The 27,898-nt window shown below is 35.7% G+C and overlaps 2 protein-coding genes across 2 annotated transcripts; both read right to left on the reverse strand.

Moving 5' to 3' along the window:
• LOC129889727 (trans-Golgi network-localized SYP41-interacting protein 1-like) lies at positions 1–6,766 on the reverse strand. The gene is made up of 8 exons (XM_055965136.1): positions 6,557–6,766; positions 5,757–5,876; positions 4,356–5,136; positions 3,571–4,256; positions 2,453–2,588; positions 1,641–1,722; positions 1,437–1,550; positions 1–320 (listed from the first exon to the last, which is right to left on the reverse strand). Exons 1-7 carry the CDS (start codon positions 6,764–6,766, stop codon positions 1,448–1,450), a joined length of 2,118 nt encoding a protein of 705 aa, XP_055821111.1. The 3' UTR covers positions 1–320; positions 1,437–1,447.
• Positions 6,767–14,165: 7,399 nt separating this feature from the next.
• On the reverse strand, positions 14,166–26,684 carry LOC129888729 (disease resistance protein At4g27190-like). Its single transcript, XM_055963717.1, has 3 exons — positions 26,024–26,684; positions 23,345–25,795; positions 14,166–14,792 (listed from the first exon to the last, which is right to left on the reverse strand). The coding sequence occupies exons 1-2, from the start codon at positions 26,546–26,548 to the stop codon at positions 23,375–23,377; spliced, it is 2,946 nt and encodes a 981-aa protein (XP_055819692.1). The 5' UTR covers positions 26,549–26,684; the 3' UTR covers positions 14,166–14,792; positions 23,345–23,374.
• Between the last annotated feature and the right edge of the window lie 1,214 nt (positions 26,685–27,898).

Consider the following 27,898-nt stretch of genomic DNA (forward strand, 5'->3'; position numbering starts at 1 on the left):
AAAAAATTTATACATCTTTTGACTGTGATCTCAGTAAACTAATTTCCCACCATGTGCCCCCGCTACTGCTATGAAATATCTTATTTGAATTACAGAATTACAGTACTATGGATTTTCCTATATGAGTACAACCAAGAACGTGATTCACGAAAAAAAACAGAACAAATCACGAATTCCTTGGTTGAGCAAAATAATGAAGTGATCAACCACAATCTGGTCAAAACTAACTTGGATGATTTACAGAAAATTGTGAAGACAGCCATGCACTATCTTGCCCGTGACTCCACAACTAATCACAGTGAGAAAATCAGACAACGGACCTGCAGAATATGGAGACAATCAGCAAAACTGTATTTCATCACTGAATAAGAAATTAAGACCTGTGAAGTGTTGAAACTTCATGTGTATGAGGAAGAGAATAATTAAACAAGGGATTCCAAGATTCCTAAAATCCATTCTCTTACAATTATGAAGGAATTGTATCAAATTTGTAAAATAATCAAGTCCAACTCCGACAGTAATATATTCCTTAGTTAATACAAATTACAAGCACAGAGATTTAGAGGTACACCCTTAAACTCGCCATTTGTATTTTTTGTAGAGGCTTCTACCTAGTCCCCCTTTAGTTTTCTTCTACAACAACATACCCAGTGAAATCCCAGTTAATACTTCCTTCTATTTTCTTTAAATGGAACCAGCCACCTTATAGTCTTATTGATTTTAGAAAAAGGAAAACAAAAACTCAAAATTCCCCAGTCTATTTCTTACATCTAATGACCTCGGTCAAACTGCATACAGTTTATATCACAAAGCATATTATAAAACTTGGCTTTCACTTTGGTAGGTTTCTCCTACAACATAAACTTCGATGACACTTTCTATTTCATCTAACTTCTATTAGCAGGGCAAAAAAATTCTCAATGTTCATTTAAACACTTGCTATTGATGGGATCAATAAATATTTATTGAACACTGCTAAAATGATCAAGCGTTGATCATCAGACTTGTAATACGTGTACCAAGTTGGCCTTGTTTGTTTGTTGTCTGTACTTTTTCTTCTTCTTTTTTTCCCCTGATAAGGTTTTTCGCTGGTGCTAAAGTCAGCCCAACTTATGTCTGCTACTGATACGTTTCTTGAATAATTGAAGAGCCACATGCGTGGAGGATTCCAAACTGCCCGAACTGGAAGTTAATCATTCAACCACATTTGAAACAATACCCAACACCCATGACCTTGTCGTGTCAACACCAGTGTTAACATAAAATATGCCAATACTGGCTTATCACAGATAAAAAAAATTAGGATCTTATCATAAATTCATTTAGGTAACTTAATTCTCCACATACAGCAAGAAGAAATATGTAAAGAAAACTCGGTACTTGGATCAAAGTACAGCAGAGAACAAAAGGAGGGGAGATGAGAAAAAAGATCTGACCTATTCTGCTCTCAAACTACAAATGTCGCAAGAAGAGCATGCAACACAACCCAATAGATGATCACACTAAGCCGTAGAACAGGCTGCCGCATTAGTGTCCGATCACAGGATACCCTAGTAGTGTTCAAACACAATATTGCTTTAGTTAGTTAACAACATTTCAGAAGCATTGAAAAATAAAAGCAAGAGATGAAATTTGTCTACCATAGACCATCTATCATGTCGGTTATGGGTCTTGTAAACCGTGGGATGATTCTTGATGTCGTCATTGACTTGAAACCATGAGCTGAGAGGAAAGAAAGGTGTTATCAGCAGTTCAAAGATGTGAATACCAAACAAACCATAAGGAGGAGAAGACAAGAAGACTGCATAAATGAATGTAACCAAGACACAAAACATGTCACTAACAGAAAGCTCCACAACTGCATACCCAGCTCAAAATATGACCTCATATACAGATGTTAAAGATCAAATACCCTTCCTCTTCCTACACCCTGTACCCTACCACCCAGAAGAGAAAGCAAATCAAAGGGGGAAGAAAGGACCTTCATATTTCCTAACCAACCATTGGAGTGTTCTCTTAAAATCATGTCTTTCTAAGATTATATATCATCAAGAAAACACAATCTACCACCCAGCAAGAATAGAGTATAAATCAAAAACAAAAAAGGAAAAAAAAGACAAACCTGACAAGGCATGAAACACCACAAGGTTAGAAAAAAGAAGTGAAACTATCGAGGTTATTTTTTTTATCGTTGAAACTATCGAGGTTATACAAGAGGAAAAAAATGTTATCAGATTTATGATGTTTGAAGACTTTCATGCACTATGTTACATCCCTAACAAAGCCACATTCACAATCAAAGTGAAAGGAAGCTCAATCTCAAACCATTTGACATTATTATAAATATTGGACTCTACTCACAATATATGACCCAAAAACAAGAAAAAGAATTCAGTAAACATGCTTAACAATCAGAAAGCTTCAAAATAAACTAGCAATAGGAAGTCATTACCCTTATCATCATCTTCATCATCTACTTTCCCACTATCAGGATCCACATCTATAGCAACAGCTACTTGGTCATTATTAGTTTTTCGCAGACTGCGAACTTGAGATGCAACAGTTCCAGGCACTACCCTTTTGTTGGCCTGCATTGAAAATCAGAAGAAAGTAATGCCAAGAAGTATAGCCCCAGGAACATGAGGCTTAGAAACGAAATACTGAAGATATTTCAGAGATAAGATACAAAGAGCTTTCAGTGCAAATCCATAGCATGTAATTGTCATATTCCAATTCAAACTAGGTTTTCTATATCAAGTACACTCTTAGTCTTACTACAGGTCTATAGCTTGGTGATTCTATTTTTCTTTTAAGTAGGAGGTGGTTCTAGTGTTCTTCAGAACTCAAACTTTAGCAGACATTGGCACAAAGTACATATACTTTGAACAGAATGATGAGCAGACTCTATGTGTCCTCAGATATTCATTTATTATTGTACATCCTTCACATGTTCTTCCAACTAAGGTGGATTATAGTAGTCTGTTTAGTTATTATGAAGGATCATTGGCAGAGTCCATTCATATTAGTAGTCGTAGTATTGCTCTTGTAATTTCTTTGCCTTTGATTTTTGTTACTACCTGTTGTTTTTTGTACCATGATTATCGTATTGTTTTGTTATAGCTTTTGTTTTGTTGCTATCAGTTGTTTTTATTATTATATCTTGTTTCTTTTACTTCCGTTAATCCTTTTTGGGATTGCTTTGAACTATTTTTCCTTAAGCCGAGGGTATCGGAAACCGTCTTTCTACCTCTAAGGTAGGGGTAAGGTCTGAATACACTCTACCTTCCCTAGACCCCACTTAGTGGGACTACACTGGGTATGATGTTGTTGTTGTACTAAATGGCAAAAGTGGATCAGCAATTAAGAAAACAAAATTTAGAAAACAAAAATATGCAGAAAGCAAATAAATATCTTAATATGCTAAACTTTATTTATTTATTTGAAATTGAAATATGTTACACTTTTAATTGGTGGATATGTAATATTATCAATGATAAAGCAGTCGAGGCAGCATGATGGAAACAACAAACAAAATTTAATGAATAGAACTAAATAAATGAAACGACATACCACTGGCTCTATCTCTATAATCTCTGATGAAGAACTTGCTAGTTGCCCCATGTCACTAGCACCTCGAAGCATGGCTAATTGAGATTCCTTGTCACGTAAAGAGTTCTCAAGAAATTCTTCTTTCCTCACCAGCTGTTCTACTTTATCTTTCTCTACTTTCAACATCAAATCTCTTGTCTGTGCCAGTGAATGCAGATCCTCCAGCTCAGATATCACAGCCACCACCTGTTTCTCTAACATTTCTTTACATTCATGAATCTGGTTAACTTTTGCATCATCATAATCCATATCATGAGCCTGGACTCGAGAAATCATCTTGTCTACCCATGTCAAAAAGTCATGGATTTCATCACTATCTCTTTTGCTACTCATCTGAGCAGAAGCTATTGCATTATTAGTGCATCTAGTAACTTCTTGCCTCAAGAAAGAAATCTCTGTATCTCGCTCTTGTAATTGCGACTGAAGATTCTCAACCTCGGACAGAAGGCTTTCAGATAGTTGATGAAGTTCATCAAATTTGCTAACTGTAACAGAAAGCTTCTTCATAGTCTTTCCACGGGACACTTCAAGGTTCTCCGTATCTTTATTTTTTTGAAGCAGGACTCTCTCTATTTCCTCAATTTTGTTTGTCATGTCTTCCATTTGGGCCTCCTCCTCCTCAAGTGCTTCCATCAGTGCCTCGTTTTCTATTGTTATAATACAAAATGTAACTTCTACTAAGTTAGAGTTCAGATAAAAGCTGATAACAATGAAAAGATTCAAGTTCAAAACTTCAATAAAATCACCTTGTTCCTTTGCCGCTAGCATGTCTTCAAGTGATTTAATTCTTAACTGTAAGTCAGCGAAGTTAGATTCCTGATCTTGCAGTTCTTTTATCCTGTGTGTCAGAGAATCTCGTTCCTCCTCCATCAGTTTCACCTTCCTGTGCAAATCATCCATCTGAGATTTTGCTATCTGAAGCTCTTGTGAATAACTCTTTGAAATAGATTCAGCTTCCTTAATCTGACTAACAAGTTCTGCACATATTTTCTCTCTCTGAACATCTTTCTCCTGAAGTTCTTTCTGCAGATTTGATATAGCACCTTTCATATCCTTTTGACCAAATTCAGCGATATCATTTTGCACACTCATAATATCTTTCACAGCCATGAATAATCTCTCTATTACTGACCTAATACGTTCCTCAGAAAACCGGTCAGTCGTCTCAGCCAAATCATTTCCTTCTGCTAAACTTTGATACACAGAATTGATTTTGGGAGCTCCAGAAGCTAAGCTGCTTCCAACCAATTGGGATTTTCTGCTTTCAATTTCCATGACCAAAGTGGTACAAGCTTCATAAAGCATAGCATTGTATCTTTGCACCATAAGCAATTCTGCATCTTTCTCCTTTTGAATAGATTCTAACCGCATCAGATCTGTCTTCAATGAATTTGAGTGCTGCTTGTGGTGGGATATTTCTTCATGTATGGTTCTTAATATTTCAGATAAACGAGCAGCTTCTTCATGCAATAAATGTGAGTGCCTGTTTAACTTTTGGTTGATAGAACCAATTTCTTTCCCAAACACCTGCAGCAAGTACAAAAACATTCTTACTTCAATAGTCCTTTCAATTCTCCATCTAAGAATTTGAGGGAGAATCTATAGAATGGAATTGTCCTAAATGAAGTTCAGATTAGAAATGGCATTAAACTAACAAATTGTTTGACACAAAAAGTTGAAAAGATCCGAGACTAACATATCTTTTCAAGAAAGAAAAGCAGATGAGGATGAAAAATGAAGTAGCAAATTTCAATTTTATGCAAACAGTAATTCAACTTAAACAATGTAAACAGCTATTCAAGGCAGAAGTAAGTCAGTAACTAAAAGCACAAAAGAAAGCAGTCGAACAGAGACACCCGGCACCTAAAAAATTCGTGGGCTAACACACACGAAAAACTGGCAAAATCGCCTAACACCTTGCTTCTTGCGGGATCTTCAGGTTGGGGCACACCTACATCATCCAAATGTATAGCTTCCCAAACATCATATAGTATGAGAAGGAAACTCTTTTCTTGCTTGAGCCTTTCATAGATTTTGCTGGTAATGCTTTCTACACTTCCCTCGTTATCTACCCTTAGGTTTAATCTGCTGGCAATTTGTGCTTGAAAATTTCTTATGCCTATTTGTTTGGGCACATTAACCCATACCACAACACCAAAAGACAGTTTGGAGCTTGACGCAACGGTCTTTAGGAGCTCATTGTTTAGATTCTTCACCAATGTCGTTTTCCCAACTCCTCCCAAACCTAACACACCGATGATGCATACCTGAAAGGATTCAAATATGAAAAAAATAATTTACCCACAAGTGAAAAGATGCAACAACGGTCATATAGAAGAAATTTAGAAAATTAGAGAAAGAAGGACGTGGAAGGCTTTGATCATTCAGTCATAATCTCTTGTTCTCAAATTGTTAACTTAATCTTCACTTAACCTCCTTAAGGAAAGAGGTAGTAGCACTAGCACCCATATTTATAATAGAAAACAATCTACTTTTGACAATAAAGTTTAATTCGACAGGAACTAATAAAATTAGCAACTACCAAATCCAAAAATATTTAGAATTAAATCTTGGATTAATTCCAACATTACCTCATCATCTTCTCTAACAGTTTTAGTATTTTGTTGAGATTTTTTGTTGCTACTGATTGGCCTTCTATTGATGGTCCCGGGATGAACTCAACTTTTTTCATCTGGTAATTTTCTACCACTAAGTTGGATCCAAAGTTTTTTCCGACCTCTTTAAGCCAGTAAAGTTGATCCCGAATGTTCCTTCTAATTGAGTGGAGACTTCCAAGCGAAGGCTGCATTTTGGACATCATTTATATGCAAGCGTCTTAGCCACTGCAATGCTTTCTTGCATAGTTCCCATTCATTCTCCAGCTCATGAACATCTTGGATCCATTCAATAACATGTGGTTTGGTTTATATCATTCTCTCTCGGTTACTTCCACCTTCTCTTTGATATCATCTTTAAACTCTGTTAGCTTCTCCATTTCCTTCCTTAGATTTTCAATTTTTGATGAGAAACAGACAGTATTTTCAATCTTAGAATACATGCACTTGAAAGAGTCAACAAAGGCTGCTGCGCTGCTGTCAACAAAATGCATAAATGAAAGAGTCAACAAAGGCTGCTGTGCTGCTGTCAACAAATGCATAAATGAAAGAGTCAACAAAGGATGCTGCCTACAAATGCTGCGCGTAGAAAAACAAAAGTAGGCAGATAAATGGCATTCCTTTTTTGACAAAATGATTTCTATAAATAGAGGGCCTCTTGCCCTCATTTAAATCATCCCAAAAAAGAGAGAGTAAGAATACAAAGAGAGTTATACACCAGGATAAATATTTTAGTCTTGAATGTCCTCTTTAGTGAGTTGTTCCTATTACAAGAAAAGAGTGTTAATTGTTGTTTTCTCCTTGTATTTGAGAGTAGTGTACTCCCATACGTGAATAATAAAATTCTTCTACCCTGTGGTTTTTCCCCTCTATCTGTTTGAGGGGTTTCCACGTAAAATTCTCGTGTCCAATTTATTTTCATTATTTATTATCATATCAAACTTTAGTTGTGGTGCTTCCTCCTCCCAACAGTGGTATCAAAGTCCTCGGTTATTCTGTCTGTTTTATGTGAAGGTACTATTCGTGAATAGTAAATTCTGTGAAAAGTACTATTCACGTGAATAGTAAATTTCGGTGACGGTACAGTTTGTCACGATTGTTCGCAAAAATATTCAGAAATGATCTAGAAGGGTGTGAAGCAAATAACAATGTCGAGTACAACAAAGTTTGACGTTGAGAAATTCAATGGGACTAATTTCTCATTGTGGAAAATGAAAATAAAAGCGATATTGAGAAAGGACAATTGCTTAGCTGCAATTGAAGGCAGGCCCACAGATTTTACTGATGACAGCAAGTGGAATGACATAGACAGCAACGCAGTTGCTGATCTACACTTGACACTAGCTGATCAAGTGTTGTCTAGTGTGGCTGAAAAACGGACGGCGAAGGAAATATGGGATACTCTTATGGGATTGTATGAGGCCAAGTCTTTGCATAATAAAATCTTCTTAAAAAGAAGATTGTATACTCTTCGAATGGCAGAGTCCATGTCGTTTACTAAACACATCAATACTTTGAATACTCTGTTTTCGCAACTTACAATAATGGGTTGCAAAATAAAGGGGACTGAACGTGCGGAGCTTCTACTTCAAAGTCTGCCTGACTCGTATGATCAACTCATCATCAACCTGACGAACAATACAGACAGTCTAGTTTTCGATGAAATTGCAGCCGCTGTCTTGGAAGAAGAAAATCAGCGCAAAAATAAGGAAGACAACAAGCAAGTTCGCAGCAAACTGAAGCTTTGATGATGGTGAGAGGAAGACCAGCGGAACGTGGACCCAGTGGGAGTCACAATCATGGTAGATCTCAATCAAGAAGTAAAAAGAATATTACGTGCTACAACTGTGGCAAGAAAGGGCACTTCAAGAAAGATTGTCGGTTCAAAAAGAAGAGTGAATACCCTAAGCCATTAAATGCTCAAGGAAATGTTGCATGTACCTCGGATGATGGAGATATTTTATGTAGTGAGGCAATATCAAATAATGAAGGCAGAAAATGTTTCACTGATGTCTGGATCATGGACACAGGAGCAACGTGGCACAAGATGTCACGCCCGGGGAGGGTACCCTAGACGTGACCGACACTCGAAGACCATTGCTGGTCCCCAAGAGAACCACTTGATCCAATCACATATCCAATCATTCAATCAATCAACGGAAGGCTTAAAAATAAGAAAATAATTTAGTGGGCAACTCAAATCACAAATCTAACTCAATGAAGAAAGGCCATGGGCTAACAAATCGATCTCCAATCTATGTCATTAAAATAGTTTGACAAGAATAATTCAAGAAATTTAAAATACTCAATCGACCCATCACTATCTAGTCTATGAAGTCTCTATCACTACTATCTAATTGGTGCCAATGACAGGTTCATGGCTACCTCAAATCAGAATGAAAAGACTAACTTGACGTAAGAATAACTTAAGTGCGCCTATTGATGATCTCTTAAACCTGTCTTTGCATCATGAAATGATGCAGGTCCAAATGGACGTCAGTACGTGGAATGTACGAGTATGTAATATGGCAGAATGAAACAATACCGGTTCAAATATCTCAAGTCATAAAGATAAGAGATACTCAATCAAGGTGTCATAAGTCTAAAGTAGGAATACGGTTTAGACAGAGACTACTTATATACAATCCAATCCAATCAGATACAATCTAATTCAATTTAATCACATACCATCCAATCCAATCCAATCATATATAATACAATTCAACCGAATCATTCTATCTAATCCAATCATATACAATCCGATCCAATCCAATCATATACCATCCGATCCAATCCAATCATATACAATCGGTGCAATCCAATCATATACAATCCGATCCAATCCAATCATATACAATTCGACCCAATCCAATCCAATCATATACAATCGGTGCAATCCAATCATATACAATCCGATCCAATCCAATCATATTTCATCAGATACAATCCAATCATGTACAATCCAATCACATATCATCTAATCTAATCCAATCCAATCAAATCATGTACAATCCAATCACATATCATCTAATCCAATCCAATCATATACAATCAACTCAACAATCAACTCAACAATCAAGTCAAAGGACTCAACTCAATAAATATGCAAATTAAAATTTAGTAATGTTATACAATCCAACTCAATCATCAACAATCTCAATCAAACCAATCATATCATGCACAATCCACTCAATTTGGGAGTTTCTCTAACCGACAAACATCACCTATGAGCCAGTGATGTGCAACAAGCCGACGTTGTTGCCACATCCATTCATACTTTGCCAGGGTATGAACGAATCAACCAATCATGGATCCATCAATCAATCAAGTCCTATCATTTCAAGACAATGAAATGGGAAACATCCGACTTTAACGGTCCAATCCCTTCCTACGTTGGCTACGTAGTTCATGGGATTCGAGTATGGACTATACTCTTACCCAATTCAGTGCTCAATACTTCTCCCAAGACTCAATATGCTCATATCTATCAAGTGAGTAAAATACTCAAAATACTCATTTAGTCTCTTAGGACTTATTTTCAAATCAACTCATTTAGTCTCATTGGACTCTTTTCAAAACTCAATCAACTCTGGCCTCATTGGACCTTCTTTCAAATCAACTCATCTCAAACCATCAAACTCTTCTCTTTAAAATTGATACAATCTCAACTCAATGAATGCATTTAAAACATAGTTTTTAACTACTCAACTCAATCTCAAAATAGATGTTTTAATGTAAAAATTGTCAACTCGTTTATACTCCAAATACTCATACTCAAAATAATAATTAAGAGACTTTTCAAACTCAAATCATTCTTAAACTCTTTCTAAATCAAAGATGAAAATAATCATTCTTTAAACTCAAAATAGTGTATAAATAGTTTATGCAAAAATGTTCACAAATCATTTATTTAAATCTCCTTCTCAAACAATCATTTATACTCATATGACTCCAATCAAATCAAATTATGCAAATCACATATCATGTAGTCACATTGGACTCCAATCCATTTCATATCAAAACGTCATCATCAACATAACCTCTTCATTCACATCATCATCAAACATCATAATTCACATCATCATCAAACCTCTTTCTCCAAAATTTTTATTTAATTCTATATTCCATTTATAGAAACAAAAATGACATTCTAGCTCTATCAATGTTTCGTTTCTTTTTGTGCCATTCACATTCATAGCTATCCCAATTCATTCTTTTAATTCCAATCAATACATATACACAAAAATCATCTATCTCAACCTCAAGACAAATTATGACCAAAAAGAAATCTCATCTTGGTTTTATGTGGATGAAGACATGAATCCATAATTTCAACAAACTCAACTCAAGAACATCATTAACACATATTAATAATATTCTAGGGTTTAGGAAAAATCCAAGAAAACATTCATAGAAAGTTCAAGTCTTTCACAATTTTCATCCAACACATCTATGGGGCATATGGAAGAACTCAATCCATATTTTAGGTTAGCCTTACATACCTGAAAATGAAGAACATCTCATCGAAAATCAAAGACATGACTTGAAGATCTTGAATCCTTGAGCTTTTGAGAGGATTTTGTTGGAGAGGATTTGGAAGAGAAGAGGGGATGAAGTTTAGGGTTTTGGAGAGGCAAAAGACTGAAAATATCATCCCAAAACGTAGCCAAGTTGTGTATATATGTTTAGAAAAAATGTCCAAATTGCCCTTCATCAAAATCTGGAAAAATAGCTTAAAACCCTGTTGGCGCTATAGTGGCGCACCGCGCCAAGCCTAAAGGCTTAAAAACCCTGCAAGTGCTTTAGTGGCGCGTCGCGACAAGGGCCAAACTACTGAGGCTATTTTCTGGCGTTATAGTGGCGCCGGGCGCCACTGGAGCGCCAGGCCTAAAATTCCTGCAGTGATAGTCCAGGCCTGAAATTCCTGCAGTGATAGTCCATCGTAAAATGGTCATAACTTTTGACTCCGAACTCCAAAAAATGCAATCTTGGTGGAGTTGGAAAGAAGACTCAAAGACCTTTAATTTGATAAGGCATGAGCTACCAGTTCGTTATATTAAGAGATATATGGTTGTTGGAAGTTGACTCTTATACTAACTCATTCGAAAACTTAGCCGAGACGAATTATTTGGACTTGGCTTGGTTTTAGGGATCCCTTATGATCCTAAAACATATCTAATACACTTCGAATACTTAGGAATTGATCCTAACTCATATATGAAATTACAAGTCATCGAGTTCGATCCTACACATACAAGAAGAACGGCTCGAGTTTTGGCGGAAAAAAAATCCGGGGTGTTACACTCATGATGATGACAATGTTCAGAAATAAGGATAAAACCTTAAGGCTTTTTAATGAGTTAATAAAGCATTAAAGTTTTTTAATGATTATCTAAGTCTGGCAGAAAATGACTAGATAGTGTATCTATAGGATTACACGTTTAGAAATCACCTATGTGAGTGTAAAGTATAAGCCGCTTCAAGGGGAATGACGGTAAAGGCCCATTCTCTATGCATTCACGAAACCAGGCGGTGTTCATGGCTGAAACGAACACAACCGTGAGAACCATAGATGGTTGAGGGTTAACTGTGTGACTTATGTTGTTTAGTTATACAACAAAGTTCGACGGTTCAAAGATATCGCATCTACCGATTGATCGAGTATATCCTATATAAGTTCACTATGGAAAGTTCAAAGGGAAACCTACTTATCCAGATGCAATTAATCTTCGCTTGTATATCACACACTTATCCGTGCATTCCTTTATCTTGTAGACATTCCCCATTCATGTGGGGGATTGTTGGGTTTAATTGATAGTTTGAATGGGAAATTAAGGGGAAAAGAAGTGGAGGGAAAAATGATCTGTTCTCTCTTGCTTTATTAAATAAGCTTTGGTCCCACATAGGTGGTGAAAAGGAAAAGTCTCATACTTAAAAGTAGAAGCACTCCTTCATGTTGCTAAAAGGGTCAAGAAGAGGGTCTCCCCTCGCGCCGTCTTCGTCGCTCGCTCACTCGGCTACGGCTACGGATTCAGATTTTGTCAATTTTAATTAATTAATATTATTTATTTAGTTAATTAATTAAGTGAAAAATTTTGATCCGTGACCCAGTCCGTGACCCGACCCGTTTCTTTCTCGGATTAATTTAAAAAATATTTCCCTCCGTTTTTTTCAACGGATTTTTTGAAAGGTTGCCTTGTCCCAAAAGTTGCAAACCTTTTCTCAACAGAAAAACCTTTTCCCAACAAGTGCCTTTTCTTAAAAAAGGTGCAAACAGGCTATATATATATATTTTAATCCTCAGAATATTCCATACGAATTTTTTGAAATAACATCTTCTTCTTCTTCTTTCTGCACTTCCTAAAAATCGTGTGATATACAGCCTTCAAGTGGTTCGCAGTCACCTGAATTTGCAGTACCTCCATTTTGGTGAGTAAATCGTTCTATCCTGGGAGGAAAGATTCCAAAACCTCTGGTATGTTGAGGGGAATAATTTTCTTAAGGACACATTGTGTATTCAGTGGGCTCGATTTTGTTCTTACAATAATTTTTCATATACTGTTATTATTTTCAGTTTCAGTCCAAAATCTGTCTTTTATTACTTTCAGAAGTTATTGTTACTGTTTAATATTTTTCAATACAGTTTGATAACAGTTTCCTTATATATTTTTGGACAATTGTCATCACATGAGATAACTTTTATTGGGGTTGAGTTAGACTTAAAGTCTGCAGCTTTATCCGACTTCGCATTTACTCGAGCTGCCTTTTATTTTCGCAATGCAGGGGATGCCTCTAGTTGAGTTTGTGGAACAACCCCTCATCCAAGGAGATGACATGTTCAAGAAAATAATCGACATTTTCATCGCTAGACTAGGAAAGCGGTACTGCAGATTGTCTGTCCATCAATTGGTTTCCAAATTTGATGACAAACTTTCAACACTATACTTCAACACAGTTGATGATCCAGATTTGAACTGTCAAGACAGTTAGCATCACAATCAGTATATGCCATCAAATGTAACCTAGAGGGTATGGACTCTGTAAATATAAGATTTAATTTCCAAAAAGCTTTTCATCAGTCAATGGTTGTATTATACTTACTCATATCAACTGGTCATAGGGAGATTACTGTCATAACGAGAAAAAAAATGGTGTAGTTTTTAATTGCTAACGTTAAATGTTTGGTTTGGTGTAAATACGGAAGGCATATTTCAAGTTTGACACACACTAGACATTGTCAATCATAATACTGTCAAAAATGCCATCATGAAACAATCTGTTGATTCTGTTGGGTTTAATTGATAGTTTGAATGAGAAATTAAGGAGAAAAAAAGTGAAGGAAAAAATGATCTGTTCTCTCTTGCTTTATTAAATAAGCTTTGGTCCCACATAGGTGGTGAAAAAGAAAAGTCTCCTACTTAAAAGTAGAAGCACTCCTTCATGTTGCTAAAAGGGTCAAGAAGAGGGTCTCCCCTCGCGCCGTCGTCGCTCGCTCGGCTCGAATTCGGATTCGGATTTTCTTTCCCGAATTAATTTATTGCAATCTTGTCCGAAAAGTTGCAAACCTTTCTCAACAGGCAAACCTCAGAATGTTCCATACGAAATTTCTGAAATAACATCTTCTTCTTCTTCTTTCTGCACTTCCAAAAATCGTGTGATATACAGCCTTCGAGTGGTTCGCAGTCATCAGAATTTGCAGTACCTCTATTTTGGTAAGTAAATCGTTCTATCCTGGGAGGAAAGATTCCAAAACCTCGGGTACTTTGAGGGGAATAATTTCCTTAAGGACACACTGTGTATTCAGTGGGCTCGATTTTGTTCTTACAAAAATTTTCCAAACACTGTTCTTATTTTCTGTTATAGTTCTGTCTTTTATTTCAGAATTTATTGTTGCTGTTTCATTATTTGTTTTCAATACAGTTTACTAACAGATTCTGACAAAAATACTTTTCACTCTTGAGCCAAACACTGGGAAGTCCTTCTCTGAGAAAGAATTTTCCATAAAATGACTTCCGTCGTATGCCAAATAAACCAGAATCTGGAGCATTTCAAACAGCTAGAGATACAACTACAACTAGACAGTCGACCGGCCATAACTGTACTGGTACTAAAGTAGCGAAATTTCTTGTAAGATAAGCTCTTAGTTGGACCCTTTTACAGCACAAAGGTGTAATAGGCGCTCTCAGATTTCAATCTCTTGATAGCTGGTATATATGTGCTATCACTGGAACAAAAACATAGAAAATCAAGAGCATGTGATAAATTTTGAATGTACATTTTAAGAATGCTCTAAAATGTTTACACTCAAAAGCAATACCAGTGATGATAACAAAAAACAATCGAAACAAGAAATTACTCAGTGTACAATCAAGCAATGAAAATATCGGAACCAGAAAGCACAAATAATACAGACAAGGAACAGTTAATTGACAGAAAAACTTAATACATCTGACAGGAAATACATCACAGCAAACTCGACTGGTTAACTTTAGCTCGAAAAAACACTCTCTCTCTCTCTCTTTCTCTCTCTCTGGTGCAGGAATTTCCTTCATCTACTATTTTAGTCCCCTGAATGAAGAAACAAAAAGTCAAGCTCAATACATTTGTTAACATTTGAATGATAAATCACTTAAGCTATTTAATTTGCTTCCAGAGGGCATATTCTGAGGGGTGTGTTTGGTCTGACAGAAAATATTTTCCACAAATTACTTACTCCCCTCCATCTCAATTTATGTGGCACATTTCCAATTTTCTCTTCATCTAAAACAACCGAAGAAAAACTTCTCTCCTTTCTGTAGTTCAAGCAAAAACTCTACTACGAAAAGCTAAGAACGATATTCTGAAATAAGGTACGATTTTAGACTATAGCTTAATATGGAGTAATTTGTCTTTGTATGTGTTACACTGTTTGACTAGTGAGAATAAATTCAATGATCCTGAAAACTATGTGTTTGATAAGATTCTTCAAGAACCATGGCATGGTGTACAGAACAAAGTTAAGTGGAAAACTAATCAAAGAAATTTAAGAAGGAAGAAACCATGACTTGAGTGAGCACTAGTCAGTATACTCTTTGGCCTATAAGCTTAAGACTTATCAGTGTACCATGATGTTTGCGTATGTATTGAATTGAAGAAAATTAGTAAGAAAATCACTTATTTTCCTAGAAAACATTTCCAACAATTTGAGCATTTAATCCGAAACATTAAAGCTATATCATATCATTTATTACTAAAAGTAGGAAGCTCCAAAATTAAAAGTTGGATTACCATTTTATCCCTATACTAAATTAAAATATTTTAAAACATCCAATTAATTAAATATTAATAATAATAATATCATATAACCACAACTTAATTCTTCATAAGCCATTATTTTAGTTAACTTATATTATTAATACAAAGAAATGCAGAATTTGAAAAGTAACATTAAGTAATAAAATATAGATTAATTCATCATTACACAATTAAGTAATCATGTTTTCCATTTCGATATCCTTTTCTTTCTTTCAATCAGATTGGTCTTCCTCAAATTTCCAGCGCAAATCAATGGTCTTATATTCTTTTCAGGTAGATCTCAGAAATAATTTTTGTTTTGTTTCCTTTTTCCAATTTCAGGTGAAATTCGGTGCTAAGATGAAAATTTTATTTTATGTTATTAAATTCTCTTTTCTTATTTTTCTCAACAATCTACTCTTATGCAGTAGTAAATTACTGCTTGAACTAAGGGTGAATGGTAAACAACCTCTTTATTATTACAAGATAGGGGTAAGGATCCATACATACTATTTTTCTAAGACCCCGCTTATAAAATTATATTGAATATATTGTTATTGTTGTTGTAGATACATGAAAAGGAGCCCAAAAATCACCGAGAAAGAACTACATAAAGATTGGAAATGGTTTTCATTTTCCAAGGATGCTTTGCAGTAGCAATTTCTTTTTTTTTTTCTTTTTTTTTTTAATTTTCGTAGTTTTTTTTTCTTTGTTTGTTTCCTTGCTTTCCTTTCTTTTCCAATAGTTTTCCTTTTTCAGGATACCATTTGAAATTTACGGAAAAGACATGATATAGTATATCTAATTGTGCATGAAAATATAAACAGAGAAGCATTAAAAGATTCAAGAAGAACTTTGTTGGAGAAGTGTTGTAGCTTGGGAGTGAACAAAATCTGAAAGCCAGACTAAGCAAAAAGCGGAAAACTTACAAAGATGTTATACTAACAATAGTATGTACTTAACTATATCTTATTTTATAGATTGAAAAATACTATTTTTAAACTATTGTGCTTGAACTATGGAATTTTGGATATTTAGTAGAGAATATATTTTAGTCTAGGAAATAATATTTGAAATCATTCTTTTCAACAAATTTAGTTTTGAATGCAAATATAAGCTCTCGATAGAAACACATTAATTAATATAACATCTATCATATTTATAAAAATAATATGCAGTGAATAAGTATCAACAGAAGTCAATCATGTGCAAATTTTATAAAATAGTAAGGAACAAACGTGCAATGCAGGTTCTCCAAAACTAGTAGGTGTAGTAACTGTTGGGATGAGGAAGCACCACAACTAAAGTTTGATATGATGATAAATAATGAAAATAAATTAGACACGAGAATTTTACGTGGAAACCCTCAAACAAATAGAGGGAAAAAAACACGAGGTAGAAGGATTTTACTATTTTGATATGAAGTACACCGCTCTCACTTATAAGGAGAAAACAACAATTAACACTCCTCTCTTGTAAAAGGAACAACTACTAAAGAGGACACTCAAGAATACAATATTTATCTTGGTGTATAACTCTCTTTGTATTCTTACTCTCTCTCTTTCTGAATTATGGATGCTCTCTTGTTAGAAGGAATAAACTTATATTTATAGAGTCATAAACCTTTTTCTATAAGAAAAGGACTAGCCAAATATATGAAAACTTTGTGTTTTCCTTTTAGGAAAAAGAAAACCCAATTATACTAGGAAATTCTTTTCCTTTTCTGCCTACTCTTTCTGTCTACTTTTTCCTTCTTTGAATTGGACTTTACTTAGCAGCCTTTGTTGACTTTTCTTTCATTCTCCCACTTGAAGATTTAATTGAGAATCAATTAAGTCTTCACATTATTCTTTCTACCCAATTACTGCAATGTTACGTTTCTGCTAGGCCAATAGAAAATCGACACCATTTAAACTTGTTACTGTTGATCGGCTTTGTAAACATATCTGCTAGGTTGTCATTAGTGTGAATTTTCTGGATATCCACACTGCCTTCTTCCACCTTCTCACGAACAAATTGATACTGGACTCGTATGTGCTTTGTCCTTGTATGAAATGCCGGATTCTTTGCAAGATGCAAAGCGCTCTGACTGTCACAAAATAGAGCAACCTTCTCTTGTTTGTTCCCGAGCTCCTCCAGTAACATCTACATCCATATTGCCTCTTTGCTAGCTTGTGTAGCTGCTACATATTCTGCTTCCGTCGTAGATGTAGCCATGATAGATTGCAGTTTTGAAACCCAGCTTACAGCTCCTCCAGCAAGAGTAAACACATAACCTGTGGTGGAATTACTTTTATCAAGATCACCTGCATAATCTGAATCAACATAACCTTTAACAGTAAAGTATGATCCTCCATAACACATTGCAACATCTGAGGTACCCTTGATATATCTTAGGATCCTCTTAACAGTATTCCAATGCTCTCTACCAGGATTAGCCATGTATCGACTAACCACTCCCACTGCTTGTGCAATGTCAGATCTTGTACATACCATGGCGAATATTAAACTTCCCACTGCTGATGCATACGGTACTCGAGACATCTCCATCCTCTCTGCTTCATTGCTAGGACTCATACTTGAGGATAACTTGAAATTAATAGGAAGTGGGGGTAGAAATTGACTTACAATCTTGCATCTTGAAGCGTCTCAAGATTTTCTTTAAATAGTTCTTTTGAGAAAGCCAAATCTTTCTATTATTTCTGTCTCGGTGAATTTGCATCCCTAGAATCTTGTTTGCTGGTCCCAAGTCCTTCATTTCAAACTCCCTAGCCAACTGTGCCTTTAAATTTGTAAGACGATCTTTGTTGGGGCCTGCTACCAACATGTCATCAACATACAACAACAAAATAACAAAATCTTCATCACCAAATCTCTTGTAATAAACACAAGGATTTGAACTATGTCTGTTGTATCCAAGGCTTATAATGAAGGAATCAAATCTCTTATACCAACACCTCGGCGCCTGGTTTGTTTGCTGGTCCCAAGTCCTTCATTTCAAACTCCCTAGCCAACTGTGCCTTTAAATTTGTAAGACGATCTTTGTTGGGGCCTGCTACCAACATGTCATCAACATACAACAACAAAATAACAAAATCTTCATCACCAAATCTCTTGTAATAAACACAAGGATTTGAACTATGTCTGTTGTATCCAAGGCTTATAATGAAGGAATCAAATCTCTTATACCAACACCTCGGCGCCTGCTTGAGACCATATAGAGATTTGTTCAACCTGCAAACCAAGTTCTCTTTTCCCTGTTCTTCAAAACCTTCTGGTTGGAGCATGTAGATTTCTTCTTCAAGTTCTCCATGAAGAAATGCAGTTTTGACATCTAACTGCTCCAAGTACAAGTCAAATGTAGCACACATCGCCAGGACCACTCGAATTGTTGTGAGTCAAACCACCTGAGAAAATATCTCATTGAAGTCTATACCTTCTTTCTGAGTGAATCCTTTCACCACCAATTTTTCCACGATACTTTTCCACTTGATCATTACCATTGCATTTGATTTTGTAGATCCATTTGTTTCAAATGGCCTTCCTTCCTTGTGGTAATTGAACAAGATCCCATATTTTATTTTTATGAAGAGCTTCAATTTCTTCTTGCATTGTTGCCATCCACAAAGATGATTCTTGGCCTTTTATAGCCTCGTGAATATTTAAAGGCTCTCCATCTTATGTTAATAGACAGTATGCAACATTGCTCTCCATAGAATAATCTGAGTGCCAAGCTGGTTCTCTTCTCTCCCTAGTTGACTGTCGAACTTGTGGAGTTTCAATCTCAGCTTACTTTTGTTCTTCGTGCTCTGGTACTGCTTCAGAAGAAACTGAGACTTCTTTTATTTCTTCAACTTCAACTGTAGTAGTCTCTGATTTTTCTTTTGAAGTGCTACCTTCTTTTGCTTGTATCTTGTTTTCAACAAACACAACATCCCTGCTGATTACCACCTTGCGGGCAGTGGGATCCCACAAGCGATATCCCTTGACTCCATCAGCATACCCTAAGAAAATGCATTCCCTGGATTTTGGATCCAACTTCGATTTTTCTTGGGTGTTGTACATAACATAAGTAGGACTTCCGAATATATGTAAGCAAGAATAATCAATTGGTTTTCCTGTCCACATCTCCATTGGCGTTTTCAGATCAATTGCGGTTGATGGTGACCGATTGATCACATAACATGCGGTTTTGACTGCTTCTGCCAGAATTGTTTTTCCAACCCTGCAGTTGCCAACATAACTCTTATCTGTTCTAACAAGGTTCTGTTCATCCGCTCTGCCACTCCATTTTGTTGTGGAGTATATGCCACCGTGAGATGCCTTTTAATACCTTCTTGTTTACAGAAGTTATCAAATTCATCACCAGTGTATTCTCCTCCATTATCTGTCCTCAAACACTTGATCTTTTTCTCAAATTCAAGTTCCACCCGCGCTTCGAACTATTTGAAAACTGAAAAAACATTTGCCTTTCTCTTGATTGGATACACCCAACTTCTCCTGGAGAAATTGTCAATAAATGACATAAAATATTTCGCTCCTCCTAGGGACTCCACCGGTGCTTGCCAGACATCAGAGTGGACCAGATCTAGTATTTCCTTGCTCTTAGCAGAGGAACTGCTAAACTTTAGTCTATTTTGCTTACTGGTAACACAATGCTCACAAAAGGGTAGTGAAACCTTTTTGAGCCCTGGAAGAAGCTTTTGCTCAGCAAGAATCTTCAAACCTCGTTCCGACATATGGCCAAGTTTACGATGCCATATCATCGTTGATTCTTCAAATAAACTTGCTGACACGGTGGATGTTTCTCCTTCTTGGTGTGTTTCACCTTTAAGCACATATAGATTTGCAGTAAGTTTTTCTGCTTTCATTACTACAAGCGCTCCTTTTGATATTCTCATGACTCCACCATGAGTCTTATACGAACATCCATTATCATCTAGTTGTCCTAAAGACAATAGATTCTTCTTCAAGTCTTTTACATGTCGTACCTCCTGAATGGTGCGTATTGTGCCATTATACATTTTTATTTTGATGGACCCAATACCAATAACATGCAAATCATGATCGCCTCCCATGAACACAGACCCTCCTGAAATAGGATTATATTGATGAAACCATTCTCTCCGGGAAGTCATGTGCCATGTTGCTCCTGTGTCCATGATCCAGACATCAGTGAAATATTTTTTGCCTTCATTATTTGATATTGATTCACTACATAAAATATCGCCATTATCCGAGGTACATGCAACATTTCCTTGAGCATTTGATGGCTCAGGGTGTTCACTTTTCTTTTTGAACCGATAATCTTTCTTGAAATGCCCTTTCTTGCCACAGTTGTAGCACTTGATATTTTTCTTACTTCTTGATTGAGATCTACCATGATTGTGACTCCTACTGGGACCATGTTCCGTTGGTCTTCCTCTCACCATCATCAAAGCTTCAGTTTGCTACGAACTTGCTTGTCTATCTTCCTTATTTTTGCGCCGATTTTCTTCTTCTAAGACAGCGGCTGCAATTTCATCAAAAACTAGACTGTATGTATTATTCGTCAGGTTGATGATAAGTTGATCATACGAGTCAGGCAGACTTTGAAGTAGAAGCTCCGCACGTTCAGTCCCCTTTATTTTGCAACCCATTGTTGTAAGTTGCGAAAACAGAGTATTCAAAGTATTGATGTGTTCAGTAACTGACATGAACTCTGCCATTCGAAGAGTATACAATCTTCTTTTTAAGAAAATTTTATTATGCAAAGACTTGGCCTCATACAATCCTGTAAGAGTATCTCATATTTCTTTCGCCGTCCATTTTTCAGCCACACTAGACAATACTTGATCAGCTAGTGCCAAGTGTAGATCGGCAACTGCGTTGCTGTCTATGTCGTTCCACTTGCTGTCATCAGTAAAATCTGTGGGTCTGCCTTCAATTGCAGCTAAGCAATTATCTTTTCTCAATATCGCTTTTATTTTCATTTTTCACAATGAGAAATTAGTCCTATTGAATTTCTCAATGTCAAACTTTATTGTACTCGACATTATTATTTGATTCACTCCCTTCTAGATCATTTCTGAATATTTTTGCGAACAATCGTGACAAACTGCACCGTCATCGAAATTTACTATTCATGTGAATAGTAATTTCACATAAAACAGACAGAATAACTAATGGCTCTGATACCACTGTTGGAATGAAGAAGCACCACAACTAAAGTTTGATATGATGATAAATAATGAAAATAAATTAGACACGAGAATTTTACGTGGAAACCCTCAAACAAATAGAGGGGAAAAACCACGGGGTAGAAGGATTTTACTATTTTGATATGGAGTACACCGCTCTCACTTACAAGGAGAAAACAACAATTAACACTCCTCTCTTGTAAAAGGAACAACTACTAAAGAGGACACTCAAGAATACAATATTTATCTTGGTTATAACTCTCTTTGTATTCTTACTCTCTCTCTTTCTGAATTGTGGATGCTCTCTTGTTAGAAGGAATAAACTTATATTTATAGAGTCATAAACCTTTTTCTATAAGAAAAAGACTAGCCAAATATATGGAAACTTTGTGTTTTCCTTTTAGGAAAAGGAAAACCCAATTATACTAGGAAATTCTTTTCCTTTTCTGCCTACTCTTTCTGTCTACTTTTTCCTTCTTTGAATTGGATTTTACTTAGCAGCCTTTGTTGACTTTTCTATCAGTAACTAGGGGTGTCAAAATAAGCCAAAATATAGGTAACTCGTTCAAACTTTTATGGGTTGGGCTCAAGATAATTTGTATTGGATTCAATCTCAACCCATTCAAGCCTTAACCCATTTTAAAAAGAATTTTGAATTGAGCTCAACTTAATCTCCAATTTCAACTCATTTTAAGACACTTTATTTGCATTGGTGTAATGTATGTTCTCATATTAATAGTAGGGTTGTACAGGGCAAACCGATAAAAAGCACAAAATCGACAAATCGAATCAAACCGGAAAAAAACCCGACCATTATAAAGTTGGTTTGGTTTAACTAAAAAAAGTCAAATCGAACCCAAACCGACCCGATTATAGATATATTACTTTTAAATTATGTTATACATAAAAATATTTATTAAAATATAATTTATAAATATTTTTTAAAATTTTTTCATAATTTTTGTTTTCTTTCTTACATTTAGATTTGGACTTGAGAAGTCCATCTAAATAATATACAAAAAAGCCTAGAAGGAAATGAACACCGGAAGCCCAAAACATGTTATGTAATTAGAAAACCCTATTTGGCTACAAATGATTTGGTTTGGTTTGTAAAAAATCCGAACCAACCCGAAAAATCCGAGAAAAATTGATATCGAAAAATCCGACTTTTATTGATTTGGTTTGGTTTATAGATTTAATAACCCGACACAAATGGTTTGGTTTGGTTTGTAAAAAATCCGAATCAACCCGGTTCATGTAAACCCCTAATTAATAGTATGAATTACTATCTATTTTGTATCTTTTAGGATTAATCTATCAATTTGTAAATTTTTATTTTTATTTTCTTGAGTTGAAATTTAAACTGTGATTATAAAAGGTAAATAATAATATGTTAAAATTATTAAGAATAAGCGGATCAAATTGGGCGGGTCATAACCCAACCCGATTTTTAGCCCAATTGAGCTCAAAGTAAATTTGGGCCGGTTATGACCCAACCCGATTTTTATTTCAACCCATTTAATATTCTCAATTTCAACTCAATCCGCTCATTTGACACCCCCAATAATAACCATGAACATTATAAACTCTTTCGAATAGAAGAAGAATAAAAGAAAGACAAAAGCAAGGTCCAAATTAGTTGTACAAAAAAGTTAATTTGTACTTCACCTGAAATGCATAACGTCAACTTTGATCCTTCTACCAGTAGGAGTATACCCTGAAACAATGCTCTAAATTTGACTTGAAGTTGTCGTCATCCCACTCTAATTGCCTCCACCATTCCGGTGTTCCTCTTATTACTTTGATGTTGTTGGAGGTTTGAATAGAGAAAGGCAACTTCCTTATTTCATTGCAATTGATCACCTTAAGTTCCTCCAGGTGTTCCCACGGCTCCCCCAACCTTCCTAATTTTGGTAACTCACTCAAAAGTAACTTCCGGACTCTTGGAATTTGACTTGAGCAGCATTGCACAAACAACTCTACCAGCTCTGAACATGAATCAATTGTAATTTCTTCCAAGTGCTTGGGTACAGAAAAAGCTCCACCAACATTGAAAAGACATGTTAAACTTGAACTAGAAGATATATGCAGTTGGCGTAATTTAGAAAATCTTAGACCAAGAAGTTGACTGAAATCAGAAACACTCTTTAAATTATGTACTGAATCGAGCTTGAGATATTCCAGATTTGGCAAAGGGTCAAACTGTCCACTTCCTTCTTCTGCTGGTGTGAAATCACAATAACATTTGTAAATGTAGAGTGATTTTAATCCATCAAAACTCTTGTTCGCAATCAACTTCCTGAGACCCATGCATTGTTCCAAGTACAAATATGAAGCGAACTGCAACATGCCTGAGAGCTCTCCATTACTGAAAGTTTCACAATGGGAGACGCTTATCCTCTTTGTTGACCTGTTGAATGGTACATCTTCTAAAGTTTCTTCCCCAATCTTAATGTGAAAACCTTTCAATCTAGACATCCACGTGTGGTCTCTATTGAAATTTGATGAGATATCCAATGTTATAAAAAGATATGTCAGATTGTGTAGAGAGGATATCTCATCAAACGACGTTGGTCCAAAAACAGCCACCCTACTCTTTCTCACGAAATATATCTTACGATGCCAAGGATTCATCGGCATATTTAACATTTCAATCCTAGGCAATTTGAGGAAAAATCCTTGGCCGAAGCTCTCCTCAAAACCAACTACAGGCAGATTTAATAGCCTCAGATTTGTCAACTTATCCATTCCTTGCGGCAGAAAAAATAACCATGTATTATCACAATCGAACAACTGCAAATTGCAAAGATTACCAATAGGTGGTAACACTCTCAAAGAACGACAATTTTGTAATATTAGAGCACGTAGTTGACATAAACTATTGATGGAAGAAGGCAGTGCTCTAATACTAGTTTCACTCAGGTTCAGAACTCTTAGGGCTGGAAATGCCAAAAAGAATTCATGGGGAATTTCCCGAAAGCTATAATTATCTTGCAATAGTACAGTTGTTGTCTCTGGACATTCCGTGAGGTTATCAGGTAGACTTTGAATTCCTTTGCTTACGAAAGATATTCTGTTGACAGAAACTGATACTTTAATATGTGACATCTCAGTCATCCCAAAAGAATTATCTATCCATATAGCAACATCACGAACCACATCATGCATCTTCACAGAATCCATCTTATGGGCTTCTAGCAGGCAGGCATCTTTTAGACTCTCAATCATTGTGATTCCCCTGTTGTAAGCTTTTTCGTATGTGTCATGTTCACCGAGGAACCCCTCTGCCCACCAGCAATGTATGAGATCATCTGTTGGAATAGCCGAGGGGTATAAGGAGCAATACAAGAAACAACTGTGAATGTCACCTCTCCTTTTGTTCATATTGTTTCTTTGCCCTGTCGATAATTCAATATCTGGAGATACTAAATAATCAAAACTCAACTTGATCATCTTGTAAACCTTTTGCATTACATCTGTGTCATAAGGTTCAGACATTTTAAGTGAGTCCAAAGCATTTGCCCATTGCTCCACCCTCTTCTTACCGCTCATAGATGCTCCAATAACAGTGATTGCTAAAGGTAAACCACCACACTCTCTTGCAATATCCATTGCCAATGGCTGAATATCCTCCCTTTTGGCAACATCTCCCGCATTTTTGATAAACAGTTGCCAAGATTCATCCTCATCCAAAGTGGAAATATTCATTTCGGTGTGTGTTTTCATTTGCTTACAAACACCCCAAAAGCGAGAAGTTATAATAACCTTGCTTCCTGCGTGATCTTTGGGTTGAGGCACACCGACATGATCCAAATCTATAGCTTCCCAAACATCATCTAGTATGAGAAGGAAACTCTTTTCTTCCTTGAGCCTTTGGTAGATTTTGCTGGCATTGCTTTCTTCACTTCCCTCGTTATCTACCTCTAGGTTTAATCTTTTGGCAATTTTTGCTTGAACCTTAATGATGAGTATTGGTGGTTTGGGCACGGTAACCCATACTACAACACCAAAAGACAGTTTAGAATTTGACACATCAATTTTTAGAAGCTCATTGTTCAGATTCTTCACCAAAGTAGTTTTTCCAATTCCTCCCGCACCCCACACTCCGATGATGCAAACCTGAAAGGATTCACATACCCAAAAAAATAATAATTTACCCACAAGTGAAAGATGCAACAATGGTCATATAGAAGAAATTAGCAAATTAGAGAAAAGAGGATGTCGAGGCTTCGATCATTCAGTCGTATAATGTTTTGATCCAATTCGGTCAATTAGACAGGAATAAATAAAATTAGAAAGGAATTGTAATAAAATTAGCAACTAATCTTGATTTAATTCCAGCAATACCTTATCATCTTTCAATTGTTGGAGTATTTGGTTGAGATTCCTTGTTGCTGCTGGCTGGTCTTTCATTGATGATACCGGGAAGTACTCAATCACCTGGTAATTTTCTACCATCAAATTGGATCCAAAGCTTTCTCCGACCTCTTTAAGCATGAAAAGTTGTTCTCGGATGTCCCGTGCGTGACTGGAGACATCCGAGCGAAGGCTGCAATTTGGACAACACTTATATGCAAGCGTCTTAGCTGCTGCAATGCTTTCTTGCTTAGTTTCCCATTTATTCTCTAGCTCACAAACATCTTCAATCCACTTGACAACATCTGGTTTTGGTTTATAGCCTTTTTTCTTATCTTCTTCTACCTTTGCATTGATATCATCTCTAAACTTTGTTAGCTTCTCCATTTCCTCCCTTAGATTTTCAATATTTGAGGAGAAACGGACAATATTTTCAATCTTCGGATAGATGCATCTACACATGAACCTCCCCACCTCAACAACACACTCAGATACAACATTAACAAGTATTTCCATTGAACAATTTTTGAGGTAAAGAATATATATATATATATATATATATTTCTGATCAGAGTGCTAATGATGCTCTCTCAAGGATGATCAAATGAAGCTAACCTAACTGTTTCTTGTTTGTTTAAGACATAATTCCGATAACTAAAAGAAAAAGGCAAAGACAATTATTGGAGTAACACCACACCGGCTGAGCTAAAGAAAATGGACAAGGTAATTTTTTAAAGCCACGTGATATTTTTGGAATTAAAAAATTCAGTAAGGGTAAATATGTTCTATTTGTTAGACTGTGAGGACATATAATGCATCACTTTTTTAATGAGGATAAATAAATTTTAAATCGCAAAGTTAAAAGATATATTTGTGTCTTTTCTCTGTTCCTACTATATTAAACCAGCTGGTATAGACAGATAGTAAGAAAAAGCAGAAAAGGAAAGTTACTAGCAAGAGGTAAGATAATAAAGTACTACTTTTGTACAGTACAAATAAAACGTGCAGAATTATTGGAGTAACTAGCACTGTAATTCCAAAAGAGACTAAAGGGCGGAGCTAGAGTATAATTTATGAGTTCGATTCAACCCAATAACTTTGCTCTATATCTTATATATTTGTCGTGACAAATTCATTAAATATCTATAAATAATTAATTTAGAACATAGCAACTTAAGAGAATTAGAATTTCAAATCCATAAACTCTAACTCAGGAATTTGTAATAATTGAACTCATCCACTGAAGGCGGCCAACAACCACACACACACACAGAAAAAGCAAAGAAGCTCATCTTTACAGCTAAGATGCCTTTTGACTGAGAATCCTTTTCTATTTTCCAAAAAACCATATATTCAAATAGTGAAAAATAATAATTAATTAGCCGTCCATTTTGGTATTTAATCTTAATAAAACTAGATTTTCAAGCACGATGACATGGCCAATCAATGGACAAAACTTAATAAATAAATAAATATTCAAATTGAGGCACTGATATCTCACTTTCTTTAAAGATATTCAAGTCCACTGCAGTTTAACCTATACCGATCTACCAACAACATAACTTTTGACTTGTCCTCTTCAGGATACAACTGTTGGTATCCATCCCATGCCACAAATGTCTTTGTTTGTTAGGTTGAAAATAGGTGAGTCAAAAATGTGGATTGGTAGTTGAAAAATCCCAATGAAAGAAATTAATCCCTTACTTTATTTCATTAACATAATAAGTATATATACACCTAATATTTTCTACCAAAAAATCTAACTTTGAATTTTGATTCCAATTGATGTCATCAATGACATCAAAGGGAATAAATTTTTCCCTATAAATAGGGCACTCTTGCTCATTTGTTAAACACACCAAAAAC

The sequence above is a fragment of the Solanum dulcamara genome, chromosome 5 (genome assembly GCF_947179165.1).
Source record: "Solanum dulcamara chromosome 5, daSolDulc1.2, whole genome shotgun sequence".
NCBI classification, from domain to species: Eukaryota; Viridiplantae; Streptophyta; class Magnoliopsida; order Solanales; family Solanaceae; genus Solanum; species Solanum dulcamara.

Excerpts from the sequence above, each read along its gene's own strand:
- LOC129889727 (XM_055965136.1), bottom strand. The coding sequence starts at position 6,766 with ATGCATTTGTTGACAGCAGCACAGCAGCCTTTGTTGACTCTTTCATTT. Across the intron at positions 1,723-2,452 it reads TGATGAAGATGATGATAAGG|CTCATGGTTTCAAGTCAATG; the intron begins GTAATGACTTCC and ends CTTTCCTCTCAG. Across the intron at positions 1,551-1,640 it reads GACATGATAGATGGTCTATG|GGTATCCTGTGATCGGACAC; the intron begins GTAGACAAATTT and ends GAACACTACTAG.
- LOC129888729 (XM_055963717.1), bottom strand. The coding sequence starts at position 26,548 with ATGGAAATACTTGTTAATGTTGTATCTGAGTGTGTTGTTGAGGTGGGG. Across the intron at positions 25,796-26,023 it reads AACAATTGAAAGATGATAAG|GTTTGCATCATCGGAGTGTG; the intron begins GTATTGCTGGAA and ends GAATCCTTTCAG.